The sequence below is a fragment of the Mytilus edulis genome, chromosome 1 (genome assembly GCF_963676685.1).
Source record: "Mytilus edulis chromosome 1, xbMytEdul2.2, whole genome shotgun sequence".
Classification (NCBI taxonomy): Eukaryota; Metazoa; Mollusca; class Bivalvia; order Mytilida; family Mytilidae; genus Mytilus; species Mytilus edulis.
Window position 1 is genome coordinate 101,710,005 of NC_092344.1, and position 24,308 is coordinate 101,734,312.

The window sequence follows — 24,308 nt, forward strand, 5'->3', positions numbered from 1 at the left end:
TGTGTGGCCTGACCCGGTGAACCAACCAAGATGGCCGCCACGGCTAAAAATAGAACATAGGGGTAAAATGCAGTTTTTGGCTTATAACTCAAAAACCAAAGCATTTAGAGGAAATCTGATGTGGGTAAAAATGTTTATCAGGTCAAGATCTATCTGCCCTGAAATTTTCAGATGAATCGGTCAACCTGTTGTTGGGTTGCTGCCCCTGAATTGGTAATTTTGAGGAAATTTTTGCCGTTTTTGGTTATTATCTTGAATATTATTATAGATAGAGATAAACTGTAGACAGCAATAATGTTCAGCAAAGTTGGATTTACAAATAAGTCAACATGACCGAAATGGTCAGTTGACCCCTTAAGGAGTTATTGCCCTTTATAGTCAATTTTTAACCATTTTTCATAAATCTAAGTAATCTTTTACAAAAATCTTCTCCTCTGAAACTAATGGGCCAAATTAATCCAAAGTTGGCCACAATCATCTTTGGGGTATCTAGTTTAAAAAATGTGTGGCGTGAACCGGTCAACCAACCAAGATGGCCGCCACGGCTAAAAATAGAACATAGGGGTAAAATGCAGTTTTTGGCTTATAACTCAAAAAACAAAACTTTTAGAGGAAATCTGACATTAAGTAAAAATGTTTATCAGGTCAAGATCTATCTGCCCTGAAATTTTCAGATGAATCGGTCAACCTGTTGTTGGGTTGCTGCCCCTGAATTGGTAATTTTGATGAAATTTTTGCCGTTTTTGGTTATTATATTGAATATTTTTATAGATAGAGATAAAATGTAAACAGCAATAATGTTCATCAAAGTAAGATTTACAAATAAGTCAACATGACCGAAATGGTCAGTTGACCCCTTAAGGAGTTATTGCCCTTTATAGTCAATTTTTAACCATTTTTCGTAAATCTTAGTTATCTTTTACAAAAATCTTCTCCTCTGAAACTACTGGGCCAAATTAATTCAAACTTGGCCACAATCATCTTTGAGGTACCTTGTTTGAAAAATGTGTCCGATGACCTGGCCATCCAACCAAGATGGCCACCACGGCTAAAAATAGAACAGGGGTAAAATGTAGTTTTTTGCTTATAACTCTGAAACCCAAATCATTTAGAGGAAATCTGACAAGGAGTTAAATTGTTAATCAAGTCAATATATATCTGCCCTGAAATATTCAAATGAATTGGACAGCCGGTTGTTGGGTTGCTGCCCTCCAATTGGTAATTTTTAAAGAAATTTTGCTGTTTTTGGTTATTATCTTGAATACTATTATAGATAGCGATAAACTGTAAACAGCGATAATGTTCATCAAAGTAAGATCTACAAATAAGTCCACATGACCTAAATGGTCAATTGACCCCTTAAGGAGTTATTGCCCTTTATAGTCAATTTTTAACAATTTTCATTAATTTGGTAAATTTATGTAAATTTTTACCAAATATTTTTCTCTGTTACTAATGGGCAAAGTTCATTATAGATATAATTGTAAGAAGCAAGAATGTTCAGTAAAGTAAGAACTTCAAACACATCACCATCACCAAAATACAATTTTGTCATGAATCCATTTGTGTACTTTGTTTAATATGCACATAGACCAAGGTGAGCGACACAGGCTCTTTAGAGCCTCTAGTTTTATAATTTATACACATTTTTGAAAGAAAATCATATTTGTATAAACATTGTTTCATTTGATCAAATGAAATAGAGCACCTGTAAATTATAAAACTTACAAAGTTAACATGTTGCATAAGAAAACACTACATCAAATGAAAAGATTTTGAAAAAAACATTTTTTAAGATATAAGTGAGATAAAAGCAGATTTGATTAACTTAATTAAATCGCCACTTAAGAGTCTGTACTGCATGCTTTACTAAAACATTTCAACATTTCAACAAGTCAGCAAAAAAAAACCACATTCTTAAAAGTATACATAAAAAGTGATAATAATTTCTAGTTTCTAAATCAGGGCATAACATTATACATATTCAAGATATATAATAAAAAATAAGCACCTTAATAATAATGCAAAATGAAAAACTTCATTTTAATTCAGATCTACACCAAACAAAATATTTCTTCATTCTAAACACATTAATACTCAGTGACATGCAAATTTATAAAACAATCCACACAGTATTCCTAGGATAACCTGAGTGTCCCTGCACTCACTGTCAAAACAAATATTGAAAAAAAATGTCTGAATATTTTTGAATTCAAAGATAGAATCTTGTCAAGCTAACAATAGAATAAAGGAAAATGGTCAATCATTCAAATTGCAATTCATGTCAAATTCATTTCATTTTTTTTTATCAGAGAGAACAAAGGTTTTATTTATATTTCAATCATGAATAAATTAAATTTCAGGGTACACAGATGTATTTTATGCATTAAAAAACCTGCTTCCAATTAACCTTGTCAAAAAGAGTTTAAAACAATATCTCCTTACCGCCCGAATTCATGACAGTGAGTGAAGATACCATATATATTTTATCGGTAGATCCAAATAAAAAGTGCACTTAACATTTTCAAGATCAGAATGTTAGTGTCTCTGTATATGCCTCTGTGAGATAATTTTTGGGAACTAATCCAAATTTCCCATTCAGTTCACCAACCCACCATGAGCGGTCATCAAAATCTCTATTTATAATGTAAATAATATCACCCTTTTTAAAAGACAATTCTTTTTCATTGTCCCCAGTACAGTCCCATTTCCCCATAAACATATTTTCAAAGTCATCCTCATTTCTGTAAGATTCTGGTTCCTCCTCCACAACTTTATTTGGTGGTGGAAGAGGGGGAAGTTCTTCTTTCTTCTTAGGTGGCTCCCTTATTGGTGGAAGTGGTCTGCTTTGGTATGGATCATCATCAGGAACTGGGGGTGGTGGAGGACGTGCCTGTCGTGGTGGAGGTACAGATGGCAAAGAGGGAGTTGAGGCATCTTCATACATCTCCTCTTGTATTGGTACAGATGCTCCTTCATCATAAATATCATCTTGTATTGGTTCTGGTGGATAAGACTCCGGTTCTGCTTCATAAATATCTCCTTCTGTTCCATCATCGTAAAGTTCTTGTGTTTCCTGTGCTTCCTCTCCAACAGGCTCATATATATCACCTAAAAAAAATATATTTATAAAGGGTTAACTAATTGAATGTGAAATACTTCATAAGAAAATGTTCTTGTGAAATTATTATTGATAGTGTCCTAGCTAAATCAGGACAAACGTTGATATCAATTTGCAGTGTTTGCAGAGGAGATCATTTTTTTACACAAGATTTCCAACTGTACATATGATGATGAACAGAACAGAATACCATCTGGAAGTTACACTCACGATTTACACATTTCAAAACCTCATATTAAATACTGGTTGAGTAATAGTTACTGCCAGAAATTAACAATGTATATTCTACATTCTTGAACATAATGTCTGTTGGGATGTTATTCTTTGGAATAATCCATTTGTAAGATTTTTTTAATTACGCATTTGACTACTTTTTAAATGTAATGTACATTATCTAGATTTGTGCACCAGAAACAGAGAATTTATACTATGCATATGATGATTTTAAATAATATAAAATTAAAAAAGTTTATCTATTTTCAGTGCATGGTTGAGATATTGATCAACTTTGTAATACAGTAGAGGAATTTTCTTTTCAGTGCAGCATCATCAAAATCGAAATAGTTGAAAGTAACTCGATAGACAGCAGTAAAACTTAAATGTAAATATTGTATTAAAAAAAGAATATTATCCAGTTACAGAATGGCTTACCATCATCTTCATTATCAACATCTGTGATTTTAGACGGAACAACAACACTGGCTTGTTTGACTGCAGTTTTCCATTCTTCAACTTCACTTTTACTTGAAGCCATAAACTGGAATAAACATTTTTTTAAATATTTTGAACAAGAAAATATGAGAATTTTCACATCCCACTCATTTTTTTCTCTCTCACTAAAACAAATTGTACAATAGACAAAAATGGTATCAATTACCATGGCATATGTTGCGGGATTTGACAAAAAAAATTAAAAAAATTGACTTCAAATATTAATAGAAATTTACGCAGCAAAACTACATAATTTTAAAAATGAGAATTCTGTGGACAGATTCTCAAGAAATCAATATTTCAAGAAAGTAATGTCATGTCATCTGTTGTGCATTATAAGTGAAAAAATAAAAATAAGTAGTAGAATTGCCAATGAGACAACTCTCCACCAGTGACCAAATGATGCAAATGATCTATTTCACATTTTTCAATTGTTGTTTCTCTAAAATCATGAAAACCACATGTATCATTTCTATCAATGATTATAGGTATCTTGACGATTTCCAAATGCATACATATTTCTATAATTAGGTTAAGATATACTTACTTCATAGGTTCTGTTGGCAGGTCTAACAAGTTTAAAGCAAAGTTCCTTTTTCTTTTCTTCCTTCACCATCTCTGGTGCTTCTTCAAAACTATAATCTGATAATCTGAAAGCCCCACTCATTTTCTTTGATGTTTTACCATCAAAGTAGAAAAATATATTGCCTTTAATAACACACCATCTTTTTTGCATTGTCTTCAGACCTGTAAAAATATGTATAAATAGCATGACAGTCAAAGCCTATATTTTAAAGTTGTAATTTATGGGGAATATCCATAGTGATTAAGGAAGATTCATTATTCAAACATATTGCGTAATAATAAACTTATCGCAATGGGGACATACTACTTTAAGATAAAGACTTTGACTGTCATGCTTTAATATAAAAAGACAAACTACCCATCCATGGTCAGTGATCAAACATTTTATTTCCAACCATTTAAACTTTTGCAAACCTTTTATAAAAATATACATGCTTAGAATCCAAGCTACATACTAATACCTGTAGGTCTTTTCTTTTCCAAAAATCCAGCCTTTGTGAAATTAGTAAGGTCCATGGCCGGCACATTTGGTATGTCTGCACTACCTGTAACACCAAACATTTAATTTGTATCATTTATTAACATTAATGATTTTTAATTTTTCAACTATCATAACTATAACATACTGATGAGACAAATCAGAAAGTATTCCGCATTACAGTATAAATCTTTCTTTGGTAAATTTGATACCGTGGATTCATTATTAACCCTGAATTATTAATTTACGTGGATTAAGTAGGTTAAGGTGAACCATGAACTTAAATGCTCAACTAAATCTTAAAAAAACCTTGAATTCAAAACCTTCCCCGAAAATTTGTACCCAAGAAACAAATGAATCCACAATACATAAAACTAACAACTGTATCACGAGTATCATACTCAATAACGTTACAAATGTTTAAAAATAAACTTTTTTTCAGAGCAAAGTAACCTTTTTGGTGCAGAGGTAGTTTCTTAAGAAAGTACATTGTATTTAGATAAACAAAACAAACAATGCCAATTAGTGATTTACCTTTGTCTTTATTCCTTATACTTATTCTAGTATATAAAAACTCCATGTTAAAAAGGAAATTTCATTGTAACTACCACAATGTATTAAATCCTATATATCCTATATTAATGTAAAGTAATTTGCTTGACCAGGATGTCAGATGTTTAATGTTATACATACCAGGATTTACCTAGATAATTACTGATCAAAAGATGTCAGTTTAAAGAATACAATTTGCATAGACCTGAGTTGTTTCCTCACCAGGGGAAATATACATTCATGGTTAAATTGTATCATAATTCACTGTGGATTCATTTATTTTTGTGTGTATCAATCTATGTGGATATTTGATCTCATGGATTTACATAAGTCTGCATACAAGCATATAGAAAATGTGTACCTCTTTGAACATTTAAATCTGTAGTTCACAAAATCTTCAAAAATTGACATCCCAGGAATAAAAATGAAAGTACAGTTTGACATTATTTTAGAATTGTTGGATTATTGAAGGTAAAAAGCATTTGCATTAATCAGTACTTGTAATGTAAGTTTATTTTTCAGTCAATAGCATATGTTTATATATGAACATTTTATAAAATGAAACTTTTATCTCTCTTTTGTTGAATTTATAAAAGTTACTTTAGTTCTTCCACTTTTAATTTTTATAACTGTTAGGTTAATGCCCTGCCATGCCTGTAAGTCCAGTTAACACACAGGTAATTCCAAACACATAAATGCTTTACTCTTTTAATTGTAATGGTGAACACATATTTTCAAATTAATCAAAATATATTTGAAATGGCATCCAAAGCAGAAATGAACAATAAACACATGAAACACATTTACAATGTCAAATTAAGTCCTGACATAAAATAGATGCATGCGCTTCTTTATGGGTGCCTTGTAGTATTAAGCAATGGTCTTGTGTATTTAGAAACTGGTAACGATTAACAAAAATGTGTGATGAGAGGTTGAATAAAAAAGTTTTTTTATGGAGTAATTCCTACCGAAAGGGTAGAATAAAAAATGGGCAATTAAGAGTAAATTCCAAATTTATAAGTCTTGGTATGAACAGTTTATGTAATACTAATTATATTCTAAGTAAGAATGATATAAAAGGTATCGAAAATGTATTATTTGAAAATTTTAAGCAGGAGTGGTTAATAAAACTGATTTCTAATGATACAAGTAAATTATGAACTTACAGAAAATTTAAATATGTATATAGTGTTGAGAATTATTTGCTTAAAAATATGCCTGGTAAATACAGGAGTGCTATGTCTAAAATTCGGTGTGGTGTTGCACCTATTAGAATAGAAACAGGAAGATACCAGAATTTCTGTTTAGAAAAAAGATTGTGTTTTAATTGTAATGATATTGAAAATGAAAAACATGTTTTATTGTAATGTCCAATATATGCAGATTTACGTGATAGCTTTTTTAATCATGCTAGTCACTTTGAGAATAGTTTTATTAGTATGCTTGATGGTGAAAAACTTATATTTATGTTTAATAATGATGATATGCAATTTTATACTGCCAAAATCTACCATGATATATTATTAAAAATAAAAAAGTGTTTTATATATTTAATGATTGTAAATTACTTTTACATGTTTTATGTCAATATGTTTTAATCAGCTTCTCATTACTCTTTTTTGAGTGTTTTATGTATAAGCTGAAATTAACCTTTTATATAGGTTGATGTAACACATAGGTTTAATACGTGTATATATTTATATAAATTTTTATGTATATGTGTTTTAGTCAGTCTCTCGTTACTCTTTTTAGAGTGGCTTATGTTTACGCTGTTGTTTAATATATTTATATGTTTTAGATGTACGTACATAAGGTGAGACTTTAATAAAGTATTTGTCTTGTCTAAAATTCAAATTCAGATCAATCAGATACATGATCATTATCAACATGAACTTTTGAATTGTTTGCAATTAAGTTCATTTCATGAAAATTTAACTAATACATTAAATAAGTTTGAAATTACCCATTTTAGAGCCATGTCACTGAAGTTTTTATGTATTCAATATACTCACTATCAGCATAAGGGTCTTCTGTTTCATCTGTATTAGAACTACCACCAGTTCTTGTTGATTCATCATCTTTTGGTACATCTGTAATACAAATTCATTAATTGCAAAAAGGTTGGAATACATATGTATTGAAACCCAAGATTTGATTATCTTCAACAGAGGAAAAGGAAAAATAGTTCAAATATTTTGATTGTGTTGATATCTTCCTTATGAACAATGATGTGTTATCATTAATTCTTTTACTATATATATGAAAATGAATACAGCTGCATATGTATGTTATACTTACAATAATGAAATATAACACACTGTCTAATGCAAATGATGTGATATACATGCAGGGATCCAGTATTTTGGGTAAAAGCAATATATGAAGAGATATGGGTTCCTGCAGTAGCGGTCATTATTATGTATTATTTTTTTTAAAACAACATTTACATTTTAAATGTTCCTGATTGTATGCAACTCAAACTCTGTCCCTATGATACATGTTTGGAATGAACTTCAAAATTATTTGTATCTAATCAAAAGATAATTACTTACAATAAATCAAGACTTATATCTCCCCCATTATAAAATTACAATTACATTGTATCATGTGTCTTTGGAAAGTAAATTATTAATGCAATATTTTAAATTGAGTTATCTCCCTTTTGTCCATACAAAAAGTAAAAAAATCTTATTAACAAGTTGCTTTCTTAAAAAAAAGAATTGCAATTGTAAACCCAAATGCTTGTTTTTCATTATATATTAGATAATTGTTTAATAAAGATGTATTGTTTTATATTACTTTTGTTGTATAAGAATTAGAAACTGACATTGATTGTTTACTGAATGTAATACCGGCGGCACACATCAATTTATAGCTCCGACGTACATCGGCCATGGTAAAAGATCATGCACGCTACCAATACACTAGTAATTTTGGATGGTTCAACCTGTCAATCATATCTGTATCGTGTGCACAACGAGCTAAAAGCGTGTATTGGGCGTGCGAAAAGTGTACTAAGCATTTATCAGGCATTCAGGTGACGTATGTTGGCGTATGTCTGGAGTTTGTCTAACGTAGATGGAATGTATTTTTTTAATAAAAAGTAATTTAAACACAGAAAATAACTTTGAATTTGCATTTTAAATGAAAACAAAAACGGAAATATACTTTCATAATTAATTTTAACTTTATTTTCAATAAACAATATTTTTTTGAAAAATCCTCATTTTTTACACCTATTCGAGGCACGTTTTTTAGATTATGTATACACGTCCTTGGTCTATCCTAGACGTAAAATTTCAAGAAAGTGCAAGAAAGACTAGCTTCCTTTGAATTTCAGTTGAAAAAAATAGCCTGATTCCCTAGACTCATAATCTTAAATGACTTGAAATGATAGTAATACTTCTTTTATAGATTATAGTTAACAAAACACATTTCGAATATAAACTAAATCGTATTGCTTACATGAAAATCTTATCTCATATCTAAACACAGTTGGTTTCAACGTTTGACTCTAATTAAAATAACCACACATATATTGAAAGTAAATATTAGCAGCTTGTAATTGCGTGCAGGGAAGTATTCAAATGATAATTAAAAGTAGCTTGCGTCATAATAAATTATGCATCCTATGTAACATATCTCTAGATGGCAACTTTAAGATGCTAATGCTTATTCAACAGGTCAATTAATAAGCTATTGCACATTTATATGCAAGGTTGCCTTGGAAAGAACAGATGTATTCCAAATAACATCCGGTGTTGCGAAAGACTACGGACATCGTCCAATATATACTGTGTAAACCCTGAGGGGTTTACGCAATTAAAGATTGGAATATAATATATGAAATTGCTTCCAATGGGCATGCCAGGGTATAAAGAGACAGCATTTTGTCTGTGTACTCATAAACACAAGTAGCCTGAAATTCAGTGGTTGCCTTTGGTTCATTTCTGGCATGCAATTTGTTTTTCATAATTGGTTATGTTTGGGTTTATTTTCATTTGAATTGTTTTCCATTTTTCATGTCAGCGCCTTTCAAAGCCAACTATATGTTTTCTCATTGTTGAAGGCTGTACACTTGCCTATACTTGTTTTCATCTACTTCTTTTGAACACATTTAAGAACTTTATCAATGAATCCTTTAAAAAAAATAAGATTTAACATACAAATGTTTCACCTTTAGAACATGCATTATAAAAATAAAACCAATATAAATATATTAATTAAAGTAAAATATACATGTATTAATTTAAGTAAAATTAAATGATCTGATGTAGTTTTCACCAACTGCTAGCCTAAAAAGTGAAATCCTCTGATTACTGACACTAGCTCTAACATCATAAATTCTGTAGATTCATTTCTTTTATTAAAATAAGATAAAAATCCATCAACATAAGTTAATCAAAATAGACTTCTATCCATAAATTTAAAATCGTGAACCTACAATACTGAAAAAAATGCATTTTAAGAATTAAAAAAAGCTATGACTTACAATATTACGAAAGTTTTAAAGCAATGGTTACCAGAATTAAGAATTATTGAATATTTTTCATTAAACCAATTAAATACAGCATCTGCTTTTAAACACTCAAAATTCATTAATTCTCCTTATTTTGTACCTATTTTATGATATTTTGTACTCCATAATTATGAATTAAATATTTGGCTTGATCCACCATGAATGAAAATGCAGGTTTATCTTTTCATACTAGAAATATTAAAATGTAAAAAAAAAAAAATATGTTAAATAATAACATTACCAAGTACATATGTTTCAACTTTAGAGGAGACAAACATTTTAATATACTCCTTTAAAAGTTATATACATTATTGATAAATAGTGTCTTAACACCTTTTTTGTATTTAGAACTGATTTTTTTTTTACATCCCTAAAAACCAAAATGTTAATTTCCACACCTTTAAATTTAAGATCTTGCTGTTACAGCATGCAATTTGCTACTTTTTTCTTCACTGTAGTAGGTTAAATGTATGGAAAGACACTTCAAATCAGTACTAAATTGATAAACAACCAATCCTCGTCATGCTTGTTAAACCTTCATATTCATGCTGATAACCAAAGGTGACCTTAAATAAACGTCAATTGATTTGAGACAACAAGATATTTGTACAATTTTGGCAGAAATTTCAATTATTTTAAAGAAACTAATGATTTACTGAAAACCAAAGAATTAATTGCCATCATACATCAGAACCATTCAAGGACAATACCTTAAAGAAGAAATGGTTGACTAAATTTTTTGTTAAGTCTGTAATCCTGTAACACAGATATTCTTAGGAAATCTGTCATTTACCAGTATTGCCTTTGCTGTATTTTACTACAACATAAGACTGTATGATGATACACCATCTCAAATGTAATACTAACCTTTGTTCAAATTAGTAAAAATTGAGGAAATATATTACAAAACATTTTAAATAATTTCCTGAAACCAAAAGTAAAATTGAGAAACCAGATAAATCATGATACATGCAAAATCTTACCAATCCATGAAATAATACGACTGTTCCTTCTCCATCGAGTTAATGTGCCAAACCAGTCTAAGGCACATAAGGCAATCAAATTAACACACTCATATATACACATGTAAAAGTTATAATGCCAAAAAGAGCAAAATAACATATACCTTTTAAAAAAATACTTATTGGAAATGTAATTTGATGGTCTGACTTATTCAAATGCTTACTTCAACAATAATTGTATATATAGTATAAAAGAAAACTAACATTGTACTCCTTGTAAAAGAAAAAATTACATTGTAATTGTTATAAAAGAAAGATTACATTGTAATTGTAAAAGAAAAATGACATTGTAAATGTTGTAATAAAAAAGTGACATTGTATATGTTGTGAAAGAAAAGTAACTTTGTAAATGTTATGAAAGAAAATTTAAAGTAATTGTAGGATTAAATAGTGTCCCCCATAAAATTATGTCCCATGAACAAAATTTCACAGACATGATCTATGAAATTTGGTCCAGGACATAATTTTATTATAAAATATTGTCCACCTCTATGTAAAAGTGTCCCTTGGCAAGAGATTCTATTTTCATAGTAAAATCATGTCCATATTGCATAAAAGTCTTGTCTTATACCAAAAAATTTATTTAACAAAAAATAATAAGACTAAATTGACATTTGTATTTAAATAAGCAATAGGAATCTATGAATTGTTTTAACATCTTTGAATTATCCTTTTTAACAAAATCAAAAATGTCAGGAATAATATTCATAAATGCTTGATTGCAATTATGATTGAATATCAAGTTTTAATGTTTGCTCTTGTGTTGTTGTTTTTTGTCAACATTGATATAATACATTTCATTGTTTTTAATGTGAAACTGCTTTGCCTTCCTTTTAAATGATCTATCATTATTTTCAAATTCTGGAGGGTATTGACCATCACACACATAATTATACAGCTGTTTATATTCATCACTTTCCATTTTTGTTCACATCTGTGTTGTCTTTATTTAAATTTCAACTATTATTTTAAAACTAATTGATTAAAACATTTCAATGATTTCTAAATTATTTCCCTTCATTAGGGACAGAAAAAATGGCTACACTATGAAATATTGTCCTTTGTGACATATTTTTATATAACATCCATGAAATTATGTGCAAGTACTAGGGACAATTTTTCACTAAGGGAGACACTATTTTATGGTTTACAAATGTGATATTTTGTCCCTTGAACAAAATTTCACGGCTGAACTGTGAAATAATGTTCTAGAGGACTCAATTTCATGGGACACTTTTTTGGCTTACAAAATCACTAAAATATAATAATCAGTAACAGAATGTTCTTCTTTCTCTTTAAACTATATCAGCTTTATAACTGTAAATTCAGAAAACTGTAAGAATTCATTATTGCACATTCTTGATGGACTGATATAATACAACATTTATTTTATGTGATTCCTAGAATCTAGACTAAATGAATGTTCAGTACAGAAAAAACAAAATGGAGCTTTTGTTACTTCCTGTAGTTATAAGTGTAGCAATAAACTAGTTGAATAGAATTGTAATCCTTTATTTTTAAAACTATCATCTTTAAATTCATATCTTTTGTTCAGCTCTACATTAAAACTGCTTCACAGCTTTGTGACATGTTAGACCCCGTTCACACTAGGACATTTTTATCGATTTAAACTAAATCGGTTCACTTTAGATCGATTTAAGGGCCAATGTGAACGCTTTGAATCGATCTTCAATCCGTCTAAACTATATATATGTCTCTGTTTACAGACATTTAAAACAAACTGAAAACATTTGGTCTTCGCCATCGCATAGATTTGTGAAATCTGTGTCTTCTTTTCTTATGATGAGTTTTTTTCTTTTCAGGAACCGCAATACTTCGTCGTGTTGTAACTTCGTTACTACAGATATTTTTTTCAAAATTAAAGAAAACAGCAATAACACCTGTACCAAAACGTTACCTTAAATTCTGATTCAGGAAAACAATAACTTTATCCAATTTTTTTTTCAAGTGTGTGTGTCAGAGTATTAATAGATGAATTTAATAAATCAGTTCTATTTATACACAATGTTTACAGTTTTACGGGTAAAAAGGTTAGATCGATTGCGTTTTTAATTGTAGTGTGAACGCAGTGGATCGGTTTAGACCGATAGAGATCGTTATGATTAAAGATAATGTGAACACTAACTGGTTTTATTTAGATCGATTCAAGTTAGATCGATTAAAATAAAATGCTAGTGTGAACGGGTCTATTTCTTATGTAAACTGACTAAGTGAACAATTCTGTAAAAATGGTAACAACAATTACATTTTAAAATATGTGCAGTCCAGAGGGTTTACTGAATGATAACTTAACCTAAATATCATAAATATGGATACTATGATAAATAACTAACTGGAAAAAGTTCTAACAATAATTTGCTAACAAATGTATCATAGAGAGAGAACTAAGTAATTTGATATTAAATAATAAGGCTTCTAGGCAAATTTCTGTTACTTTCTCTTAATTATTTCAGAGAAAAAGCCATATAAAATTAAAAAGACAAATTGACAAATGAACAAAGAAATATTTCATTTTAAAGGTCCTTTATATCATGTATATAGAACCTAACATCCTTGAGGAAGGAGAACAAATACTCCAAATTCTGTAACTTTAAAATTTTGTTTTCCCAGCAGGTAGAAAGTATGATGATGGTGTACATTAATATGATGGAAGGAAATGGTGTACTTGACAAATTTACTGAAAATTCATGGGTAAGATTTAAGGGCACTTAAATGCCTATTCAACATCTCCTTGTAATTTTCTTTAACCATAGGATACTTTTGCTACAAGTTTTGTAATATTCCACATAACTTCTTCCTAAATATTTTTAAATCAAATCTTATACTATTTTCTGATTACTTAATCTTCATATAAAACTTGTTTCTAAATTAACATGTGTAAAGTAATATGAACAGCAGTATAAACTAAAATAAAACTTTAACACATTATTTATATCCTTGTACAAATCTCAACTGACAATGACTGACATCAGTTTAAAAACAGCTTTAAAAGCCTGATGGGTAAAAAGCAGTATCTCACTATAATCTTGTTTTCTTTTAGCTGCCTGCATAGTGCAAAGGAGTTATAGCTAGAATCAAATTGTACTCTACCAAGCCAAGAAATAAAGGATGAATTCATTGTACCATTTTTTATTTTTCGTTGCTGTCTTCTCCCTAATTGTTAAATGCAACAATATTTCTAATATATAATATATATATATACAATGTATGCTTGAGTTACATGCTAAAACATGCAGTATTTACTGGTAATACAAAGTATCTATGATGATAACATTATTTAATGTGAACATGAGCTATTAACTACATATACTATTATGTCTCATACTGCAATAAACAGGTATATATATCAAGTAATGTAAATTCTTTTATCATTTATCATAACTGATTAATATCCTACACTCAATAAAAAAAATTTAGAAAAACTTCAGGCGTTAACAAATACTGCTTTTAAAGGTGTTAGACCACAATTCAAAATCATGATTTATTCATGCAACCATGTTTTTTTTTCAATTTTAACAGCTTTCAAAATATTTTATCTTATTTAAGTTTAACTCGTCGTAAATCAATTGTAACTGATTTTATGCCCTTTATGGGCCCTGTAATTTGGGAAATAAAAATATCCTATTCTATTCTATATATATTTCTATTCTATTCTATATATCCTGAATTGTACATGTATCACCTTTTTTTAGCCAATTTGCAACAAAATTTTTAAGTTACTTAAATATTAAGTAAATAATGACACCAAAAGCACTATTTTTTTTGTCAGATAATGCTACTTTTAAGTATGTTCTAAATTGGAATACAACTAAAGTCATATTCAAAATCATGTTATAATTATATAAGAACAAACAATTTCATTTTGCAACTAAAGATCTCCGTTACTAAAAATATATTTTTACCTTTAGCTGGTTTAACTTGTTCTGCAGTGTGCACACTTCCTAATTGTGGCCATTCTTCCTTAAGTTTGCATATTTTGTCTATTATTTCTTGTTTATAGCTTTTTGCAGATTTCCCCAATTTCTCATTCTTCAATGTCTCTATTAGAAACTTTTCAATATCTGAAATATACCAATTTCTATCATCATGAAATAAAATGTACAAGTTATAAAATAAACAAATAAACATTACCGGTAATATAATTTAACTGTGAACTTTTAATTTTTATAATACGAAAATATGAAGGGAGTCATCAAAATATGCCATATTGGTAGTTTTAAATTGTAACTCAGCTATGTTCAGCTTTTAAAGTGGTCACATGGAATGTTTAACTCCTGGCCATTCTGATGCGAAGAGGACGTTTATGCAGGAGGTTGCGTGGAAACAAGATATTTTGGCCATATTTCCAGTTTGGCGTTGGTTGTTTCAGCCACATGTCAACTTCAGCCATGTAATAAAAGTAGTTTAGCTGAGAGTTTAAGTAAACTTTTATTTAAGATTAAAAGATATTTTGTTGAACTGGTATTTTATGACTCTCATTTATTTACCTTTTATAACTTTAAAAAAATAAGTAGTATATGAAAGTTAATAAGAAGTTGATTGAAGATAACACTTACCATTATTTTTTATAATCAATTTGATATTTGAAGAACATGAAGTAAACAAACATTTTAAAAGTTGCATTAGTAGTCTCGTTTCAACAACAAAAAATGGATTATAAAGAGTGCTTAACAGTCTATAGCTAAGTTCAAGCTTATACAAATATTTTTTTTTTATTAAAAAAAAGTCTGTATCACATATACAGAAAAAATAACTTACCTATTTTTTAGGCACATTTTAGGCATTCAGGAAAAAAGAAAAAATGGACCAAAACGACCAAGGTCAAACTAGTGTATGGCCAAAACGTCATAAGGCTAAACAGTTTCATGGCCGAAATGTCTCAAAAGCATGTCATGCTAATCAGCTAATGGAAGGTTGACATACAAACAAAAGTGGTTGGAGGAATTCAGAGGGGAAATGCTAAATCCTGAATTCCAAAAAAAATGAAGCATTCTCTCTTGTTTCATAAAAAAACAACAACTAAGGCAGCAACCATTTGATTTTCTGGGGGGGGCTATGGTTTTTTTTTCTGGACAAATTTTTTTTTTCGCCTGCGGCGAAAAACAATCTATTTTTTTCGCGACAAGTCGAAAACAATTTTTTTCTTTCAATTTTAGCATTACATATAGTGGCAGCTGAGGGTGAAACAAACAAATTTTTTTTCTCAGAATCAAAAACAAATTATTTTTTTCTCCAAAAACTGGAAACAAACTTTTTTTTCCAAAAAAAACCATAGCCCCCCCCAGAAAATCAAATGGTTGCTGCCTAATGAATGATTATAGAGAATCCCGATAAGTGTAAATCCCGAATTTCCCCAAAATAACAATTCATACATGTCTCCTGGGAACAGTATATCTAACATATATGTTCCTGATGTCTCGAACAAAAATGGTCCGCCCTGAAAACATCACTATCCGAGTTACGGAGTATGTATTTATAAAAGGTTTTTCTATTCATAATCTTTTAAAAAGAAAGTAGGGCTAGCGGTTGTGCATTTTACCTGATAATAAAGACTTAATAGATTCGTGAAACCCTGACATAATGTTGGTTCTTTCACTTATAATTTACTGATGATGTTATCTTCCTTCTTCCTGGTTAATTTTTTCAGTCCATATCACATGAAAAGATCCGAGACTGATGAAAATACGAGAGGGTTTCCTAAAAGACCCCATTTACATTGGTTCACTTCCCCTTTATCCATCGCTCATCGGCCCTAGGGAAGTTGTGTGACTGAAAAGCAAAAGGTACATATATACAAGATTAAATGCAACATCCAGTCAGTTGGATTTTTTAAAGAAGGGAGGTGCGATCATTTTATCGGAGACGTAAAAGGGGTAGGGGGAGGACCGCGGTAATTAAGTTTTATACTTATCGCTGTTTTTCCCGCCATTTACAATTTACTGGCGAAAAATATATATTTTTGGCGAAAGAGATGGCGAAAAAAATAATTGACCCAGGGGAAACCCTGATTTAGGGATCTACCATTTGATTTTTATGGGGGGCTAGGATGAAAAATTTTGTCCTGCATTTTTTTTAGCTGTAATGAGGGTGGTAAAAAAATACAGTAGTATGAAACAGTTCTGGACGTACATAAAACATAAACGTACAGAGAGCAGTGGAGTGGCACCACTACGAAGTGAGGGACTTCTACACTCACACCCAGTAGAACAAGCAAACATCCTTAACAAACAGTTCCAATCGGCTTTCTCCACCATACAACCAGCATGAGTTCTCATCTCGATGCCAGATGTCAGGAAAATACCCGTCCGCTGAGGAACTTACCATAACAGAGAATGGTATATTGAAATTGCTTATAAACATCAATCCAAACAAAGCAGCAGGACCTGACAACATAAGACCAAGATTACTGAAAGAGCTGGCGAAGGAAATAGCCCCCATACTCACACTGATCTTCCAAACATCAATCGAAACAGGGGATGTACCATCTGACTGGAGGAATGCCAATGTTAGCCCAGTCTTCAAGAAAGGCGAGAGATATAGAGCAGAGAACTACCGACCAATATCTCTGACTTGTATATGCTGCAAACTCATAGAGCACATAATCACAAGCCATATCATGAACCATGCAGATCGCCACCAAATTCTATACCCATTACAACATGGCTTTCGCTCCAAACGATCTTGTGAAACCCAGCTAATTGAATTTGTGGACGACATCACTAAAAACATGAGTGCAGGTAAACAGACAGACGTACTAATTATGGATTTCTCTAAAGCTTTCGACAAAGTTGGCCACAGTCTACTCGTTCATAAACTCGAACACTACGGAATCAGAGGAAATGTCAATAGGTGGATTGCTAGCTTCCTATCACATAGGACACAAGCAGTAGTAGTGGATGGAGAGAGCTCATCACATATTGATGTAGAATCTGGGGTACCCCAAGGCTCAGTCCTTGGGCCCTCGCTATTCCTGTTTTACATCAACGACATGCCTGATGGAATTAAATCTACTATTCGCCTATTTGCTGATGACACCATAGCCTACCTTACAATATCAAACGACAAAGATTCCAACGACCTACAAAAAGATCTAGATAAATTGGCAACATGGGAAACCAAATGGAAAATGGCCTTCCACCCAGACAAGTGCAATGTACTCACCATCAGCCGGAAAAACAACACCATTGCAACATCATACAAATTACATGGTCACACTTTAGAACCTGTCAAAAGCGCAAAATACCTAGGCTGCACATTCACGTCCGAAATGAAATGGAATGACCATGTTAACAACATCTGCAACAAAGCCAATAGAACAATCGGCTTCCTAAAACGAAACCTGAACATCGGATCAACGTCTGTAAAGGAAAGTGCGTACAAAACACTTGTTAGACCAATAACAGAATACGCCAGTCCTGTATGGGATCCATACAACAAAACAGAAATAGACCGAATAGAGATGGTCCAGAGACGTGCAGCACGTTATGTGATGAATAAACACCAAAATCACTCAAGTGTAAGCAAGATGCTAAACCACCTAGAATGGAGATCACTCGAACAAAGACGAAAAGATGCAAGACTAACCATGCTCTTTAAAATAGTAAACGAGAAAGTTGCTGTGACAAAGGAATATCGTTTGATTCCACCTAAACGATTGTCAAGAAATATGCATGACAGAAGCTTCCAAATTCCAGCAGCATCAAATGATTACCGGAAATTTTCTTTCTTTCCACGAACCATCAAAGATTGGAACAGTCTCCCTCCAGGGGTAGTGTCAGCGCCGTCAGTCGAGGCTTTTAAAGCCTCGGTGACAAAGCTGAACTAAATTCAAACAATATGGGGGGAGGGGGGTGGGGTCTGTATGCGCACCGAAGTCATGGCAAAATATTCAATTAGTTGATTGTGGCCATTATCCGGTAGAAGTAGAAGTAGAAGTGGTAAAGGGGGGTACTGAACACGGAAACCCTTGAAATAAAAATCGCAAAAACGTAGCACGAAAAATAAAAATCGGGAAAAACGAAGCACGAGAAATAAAATCGTAAGTATTGAGAAAAAAAGTACCAGCAGTTACTACTCCGTTCTTGGAGATCATGTAGACATTGTTAATGGACATAAAGACCTTGTGGTCACCTTTGAGCGTCTGCTACTTGCATCTGATTTGAAAAAATATTATTATGATGGACTTTATTACATGTATAGCATACATATACAATAGAAAGTAGAATGGCAACAATTTACATCAATTTCTTTTATATTACCCAAGTTCCAATTTACTTTTTAATCAAATGCGAAACAATGCAAGAACGAGAAATTAAGAGCACCGACACGAAACACGGAAAATAAATATGGGGAAATACGAAGCACGCACATCGAATCAAACACGAGAAAACGAGAAATAAAACACCAAAACACGAAAACACGTGAAATAAAAAGGCAGAAAACGTGCACGAAAATAACCCTTTACCACCCTCTGTAATCTCTGTCCTGCCTTTTTGTTTTTCACTCTGTTCGGTCCTGCCTTTTTTTTTTTTTAGTTTATCCAGACTTTTTTTTACCTAAATTGTCATCCTGACTTTTTTTTTTTGCAAGTGTCTCATCCTGCCTTTTTTTTTTTACTCAAAACTCCTGTCCTGCCTATTTTTTTCAAATTTCATCCTAGCCCCCCCATAAAAATCAAATGGTAGCTCCCTTATTTATATGAGCTATGAACTTTTTGGGGAATGTTAGTTACAATTCATTTACGGTACCTGTGATTCCTTTTTATGCCCCGTCGTTGCAGTGAGCATTAACAGAGGCGGAAAAAATTTGGTTGCTTATTTAGGGAATCACTGGAGCGGACCCCCTCTTAGGCAGTCAGTGGGCCCCCACTTTTGAAAATTTCTGGATCCGCCACTGATTAAGTTTTACACTTGTCCGTCTACATACATCCCAAAATTGGTTTCCATGCTCTTGTAACGGTTTATTTCTTACAGATTTCACAGAACCTTGTGAAATAGAATCCCATTGACTACTATGTATTAAAGTTACTTACAATCAATATATACCTGACAATAATTATAAATCAATTACAAACGAAAGTGAACCAACACCTGGTGAGTCTGTAGTACGGTAGAGTCCATAAAGTGGATACCTCGCCGGGTATGCAGGGTCGTTATGATAAAAAAACATAAAATGTAGAGAGTCTTATAACAACAACACTTTAGGGACTGCTGCAGAAAATTTATTGATCGACATGTTTTGGTGCCTAGGGCACCGTCATCAGGATAAAATAATTATAAATATTTCACAAAGGTAGAACAAATTTGCATAATTTATCAATTAGAGGGAGGTAATTATAATCAATTTATATTTTAAAGATATTAATATTATATTCCTGAATCTATTTTATAGTGAAATTTTCCTTTGAATCTTATTTTTTATATTAATTTATATGATTTTTTTTTTTACTTAAAACATGATTTTATAAGACAGAAAATATTGCACAGGTAAATACTATCCAGATGTTGAAATTGTTTTGGTTCCTATCAGTGGCGGATCTAGAAATTTACATAAGTGGGGGCCCACTGACTGACCTAAGAGGGGGCCTGCTCCAGTCACGCTTCAATGATTCTCTATATAAGCAACAAAAAAATTTTCCAAAAAGGGGGGGCCTGCCCCCCCCTCCCCCCCCTAAATCCGCCTCTGCCTATATATTGTTATGCTATGATTCATCTGATTTCCACATAATCAACATATTCTTGCATATTTATTTTATATAGTTAAAAGTATCGTCATATTTTGATTCTTCCATTAATGTTTACTGTTTACAAACGTAATGCATATATTTCTACCTTTAAATTTTATATTTAGTACTGAGATTTGAAAACAACTCACTTTTACCTGTATTTCACTTACCTTATTTTATATATATTAAATTAATCATAATATCATTTCACAATTAAGAAGATATTTGAAATTACTTCTGGTTTTCTTTCATATGTTTCATGATAATTGTCTTTTTAAAAGAAGGATATTTACTTGAATATTTCAGGATATTATTTTCAATAATAATCTCTGTTGTTTTTTCCCATTATAAATACATACTATTAAACCAGTTTAGCTTAAATTCAAATATATTATTATTTCATAGTATTTGTGATGATTAAGTTTTTTTTAATAACTATTCAATAGTTTAACTACCCGGACAGAATTTTCTGACAAAGGAAAAAATATCATACAGAAATATTTTCCTCAGGATAAAAAAATAACAACAACTACTGTGACATTTTTTCCACCGGATCAAATTTCACCCGGATAGAATTTTGCTTTACACTCTTACTTTAGTTTGCCTCAACCAGATGTCATGAAACTTATATATACACAATATGCTTATAATCACTAAAAACAGATCAAATTATAATTTTGTGGCATAAATTTTACTGTTTTAGAGTTTTTTGCTAGATTTTTAAATTTTGATCTCACTTAAGTTTGGCTCAACTATAAATGTTATGACATATATATGTATTATATACACAATGTTTATTTTCACAAAACTCAGTCAAGTACAAATTTGAAGGAATCACTTTTACAGTTCTTGTGTTATTTCCCTTTATAACATTATATTCAGGCGGGAGTATCACGAGTGTCCCATGTACACATTCCCCATTTATTTGTAGTATTAACATAGGTGGATCCAGGCCCCCCCCCCCTTTTGTGGGAAAAATTTGGTTGCTTACATAGGAATCACTGGAGCCGCCCCCCTCCCCCTTTACAAAAGTTCTGGACCCGACACTGATTAAGTCTATCAAATATATTATATTTAGTTTTGTTTGCTTTTATTTAATTTTGTTCATTTCATTTTGTTCATTGCTTTTTGTTTTCATTTTAGCACAGCCAAAGTCCCATCATAGTAATGTTTACAGTGACTGGACAATTGGAAACACTTTACCATGGCTTCTCCTATAAATCCAGAAATTTCAAACGCGGATCTGACAACATGTCCCATATGTTTGGAACAAATGAAAGTTCCAAAGTGTTTGCCTTGCCTGCATTCATTTTGTGAAACATGCATAGTAGCCTATTGTGAACACTTCACAGCTGCATCTGGTAATCAGCAGACATTAGAATGTCCAGTTTGTCGTTCAGTATTAAATTACACAAAACCTAAAGGAACCTCGGAAACATTGTTAGTTTCTCCTGAAAAATGGGTACAAACACTTCCTTTAAACTTTCTCATTGTTGAACTTCTAGAAAGAAAACAATTTGAGAGCACAAACAAAATGTGTTTTTCTTGTGAACGACTTGGAGAAAAGTCAGGGGCTAATAACTTTTGTAAAGAGTGTGGAGAACTCTTATGTGAAATGTGTACTAAATATCACCGTGCTAACAAATTAACAGCTACACATAATATACATCTGTTTACTGAGCTTTCAAGGGATGAACTGAAAAATTTCAAACAATGCTGTAACTGGCATCCTGGAGAAATGCTTAAATTGTACTGCTGTGATCATGAAATTGAATGCTGTTCTTTGTGTGTATCAGTTGATCACAGAAAATGTGAGACTGTACAAACAATAGAAATTGCTGCAAAAGATATTTGTCAATCTGACTTACCAAAGAAAATCAAAGAAACCTTGGTATGCAATAAACAGAAACTTAAAATATTAAGAGAAAGGTTCATTGAGGATTCAAAAAAATATGAAGATCAAGTTCTATCTATTGTTGAAGAGCTTAATGACTTCAGACGAGATATCAAGACCAAGGTTGATATTATTTCTGACAAACTGACTGCAGAATTAACACAGTTTTCAGAAAACAGTGACCGGAAACATAGAAGTATGGTTGTAGAATTAGATAGTAAAATCGCTTCAATTGACAATGAATTGAGCATTTTCGCAACAGTTTTTGAAAAGGCATCAAATGTGCAGATAATGGCTACACTAAAGGAACTCGAAAAAAAATCTCCTCTGCATACTAAGTTTACAAATGATATTACAAACAACTACTCACATTCTCATCTAACGTCAAATGTTAGTAAAGAACTAGACGAGATCAATAATGCCTTAGAAAAATGTATGGTGTCCACGATTAGCAACCGTTGTGAATTCCCATTCACATGTAATTCACTGCCAAGTGTCCAGTTAAAATTAATCACTAAAATCAAAAGAAAAGACCGGCACAATGAAGCATGTTTTTCTAGTGATGGAAACATTTTTGTGGCAGATTATCTTTCAAAATGCATTGATGTGTATCATATTGACAGTAAAAAGTTAAATACAGTCCAGCTTGAATATTCACCCCATAATTTAGCGTCTGATGGACATGGCTATATTGCTTTACTAAATGAAGAGGAAGGAACCATAGAATTTTTAAATGAAAAAACTCTCATCATTGATCAAAGAATTTCTGTTAGCAAGAAGTCATATGGTATTTCACTGAATGAAAAGTTCCTTGTTGTTAGACAGGATGAAAGAATTGAATGCTATGACCGTTTAAAAGGAACATTATACTCCAAAGTCGAAGGATTACCAGGGCTTGACAGCTCAAGTGATGTCCATGTAAACAAAAAAGGATTTTATTTTTCATGTGGTGACATCATACACTTCAAAACATTTCCAGACCTACCAGAAGGTGAAAGTGGCAGCTTTATTTATACTGATCATTCATTTGAGGATGTAGGAGCTGTAGCAACTGACGATAAAGGAAATGTATATTATGCAGATTCTGAAGCAGACACTATTGGTGTGATGTCATTTGATGGTTCAAGATCATATGCCTTTGAAGTACAGGAGGAATTAATAAGGCCAGCTGGTCTTTGTTTAAGTAAGGACCAGAAGAACCTGCTTGTCACAAAAGATATGGGTAAAACTATATATATGTATGAAATAGAGAAGGATGGGGATTTAGAAGTAGAGGCTGATGAAAAAAAATCCTAGAGGAAATTGACAAAATGAATGCAACAATTATACATGTAAATCAAAGACTTTAAGTGTTATGGAAAATTTGAAAGATTGATAACAAAAATGTATCAGCTCACTTTTAAAAGAACATTGAGATAGAATTTAAGTAAATAAAAATTACTTTCACTTGGTTACAATTTTTATGTAAGTGAAAATAATCCTACCAGTACATGTACATGTAATTCAAATGGATCTCAAGTAAGGCCAGATTGCTAAGTGACTTAAAAGATTTTCTCTCATTTGAAGTAGATTTGCTATAAATCAAAATGTCTAATTTGATTAAAGCTTTAATATTTCAGAAGGTAGAAGAGTTATAGACTTTATTTTTTACAAACATGTTTTTCTAGGATTCTTATATATA

At 31.4% G+C, this 24,308-nt stretch overlaps 2 protein-coding genes across 3 annotated transcripts; one reads left to right on the forward strand and one right to left on the reverse strand.

The window, feature by feature from the left end:
• Positions 1 to 1,628: 1,628 nt before the first annotated feature.
• Positions 1,629 to 16,689, reverse strand: LOC139516343 (src kinase-associated phosphoprotein 2-like). Of its 2 annotated transcripts, none has more exons than XM_071306407.1 (7): positions 16,549 to 16,689; positions 14,912 to 15,070; positions 7,460 to 7,537; positions 4,879 to 4,962; positions 4,380 to 4,579; positions 3,773 to 3,878; positions 1,629 to 3,111 (listed from the first exon to the last, which is right to left on the reverse strand). In XM_071306407.1, exons 1-7 carry the CDS (start codon positions 16,586 to 16,588, stop codon positions 2,531 to 2,533), a joined length of 1,248 nt encoding a protein of 415 aa, XP_071162508.1. In that variant the 5' UTR covers positions 16,589 to 16,689; the 3' UTR covers positions 1,629 to 2,530. The 2 variants fall into 2 exon arrangements, with proteins under 2 accessions (XP_071162508.1, XP_071162501.1); XM_071306400.1 differs by having other exon boundaries at positions 4,873 to 4,962.
• Positions 16,690 to 16,741: 52 nt separating this feature from the next.
• Positions 16,742 to 24,078, forward strand: LOC139516297 (tripartite motif-containing protein 2-like). The gene is made up of 2 exons (XM_071306333.1): positions 16,742 to 16,792; positions 21,877 to 24,078. The coding sequence occupies exon 2, from the start codon at positions 21,938 to 21,940 to the stop codon at positions 23,921 to 23,923; it is 1,986 nt and encodes a 661-aa protein (XP_071162434.1). The 5' UTR covers positions 16,742 to 16,792; positions 21,877 to 21,937; the 3' UTR covers positions 23,924 to 24,078.
• Positions 24,079 to 24,308: the final 230 nt, after the last annotated feature.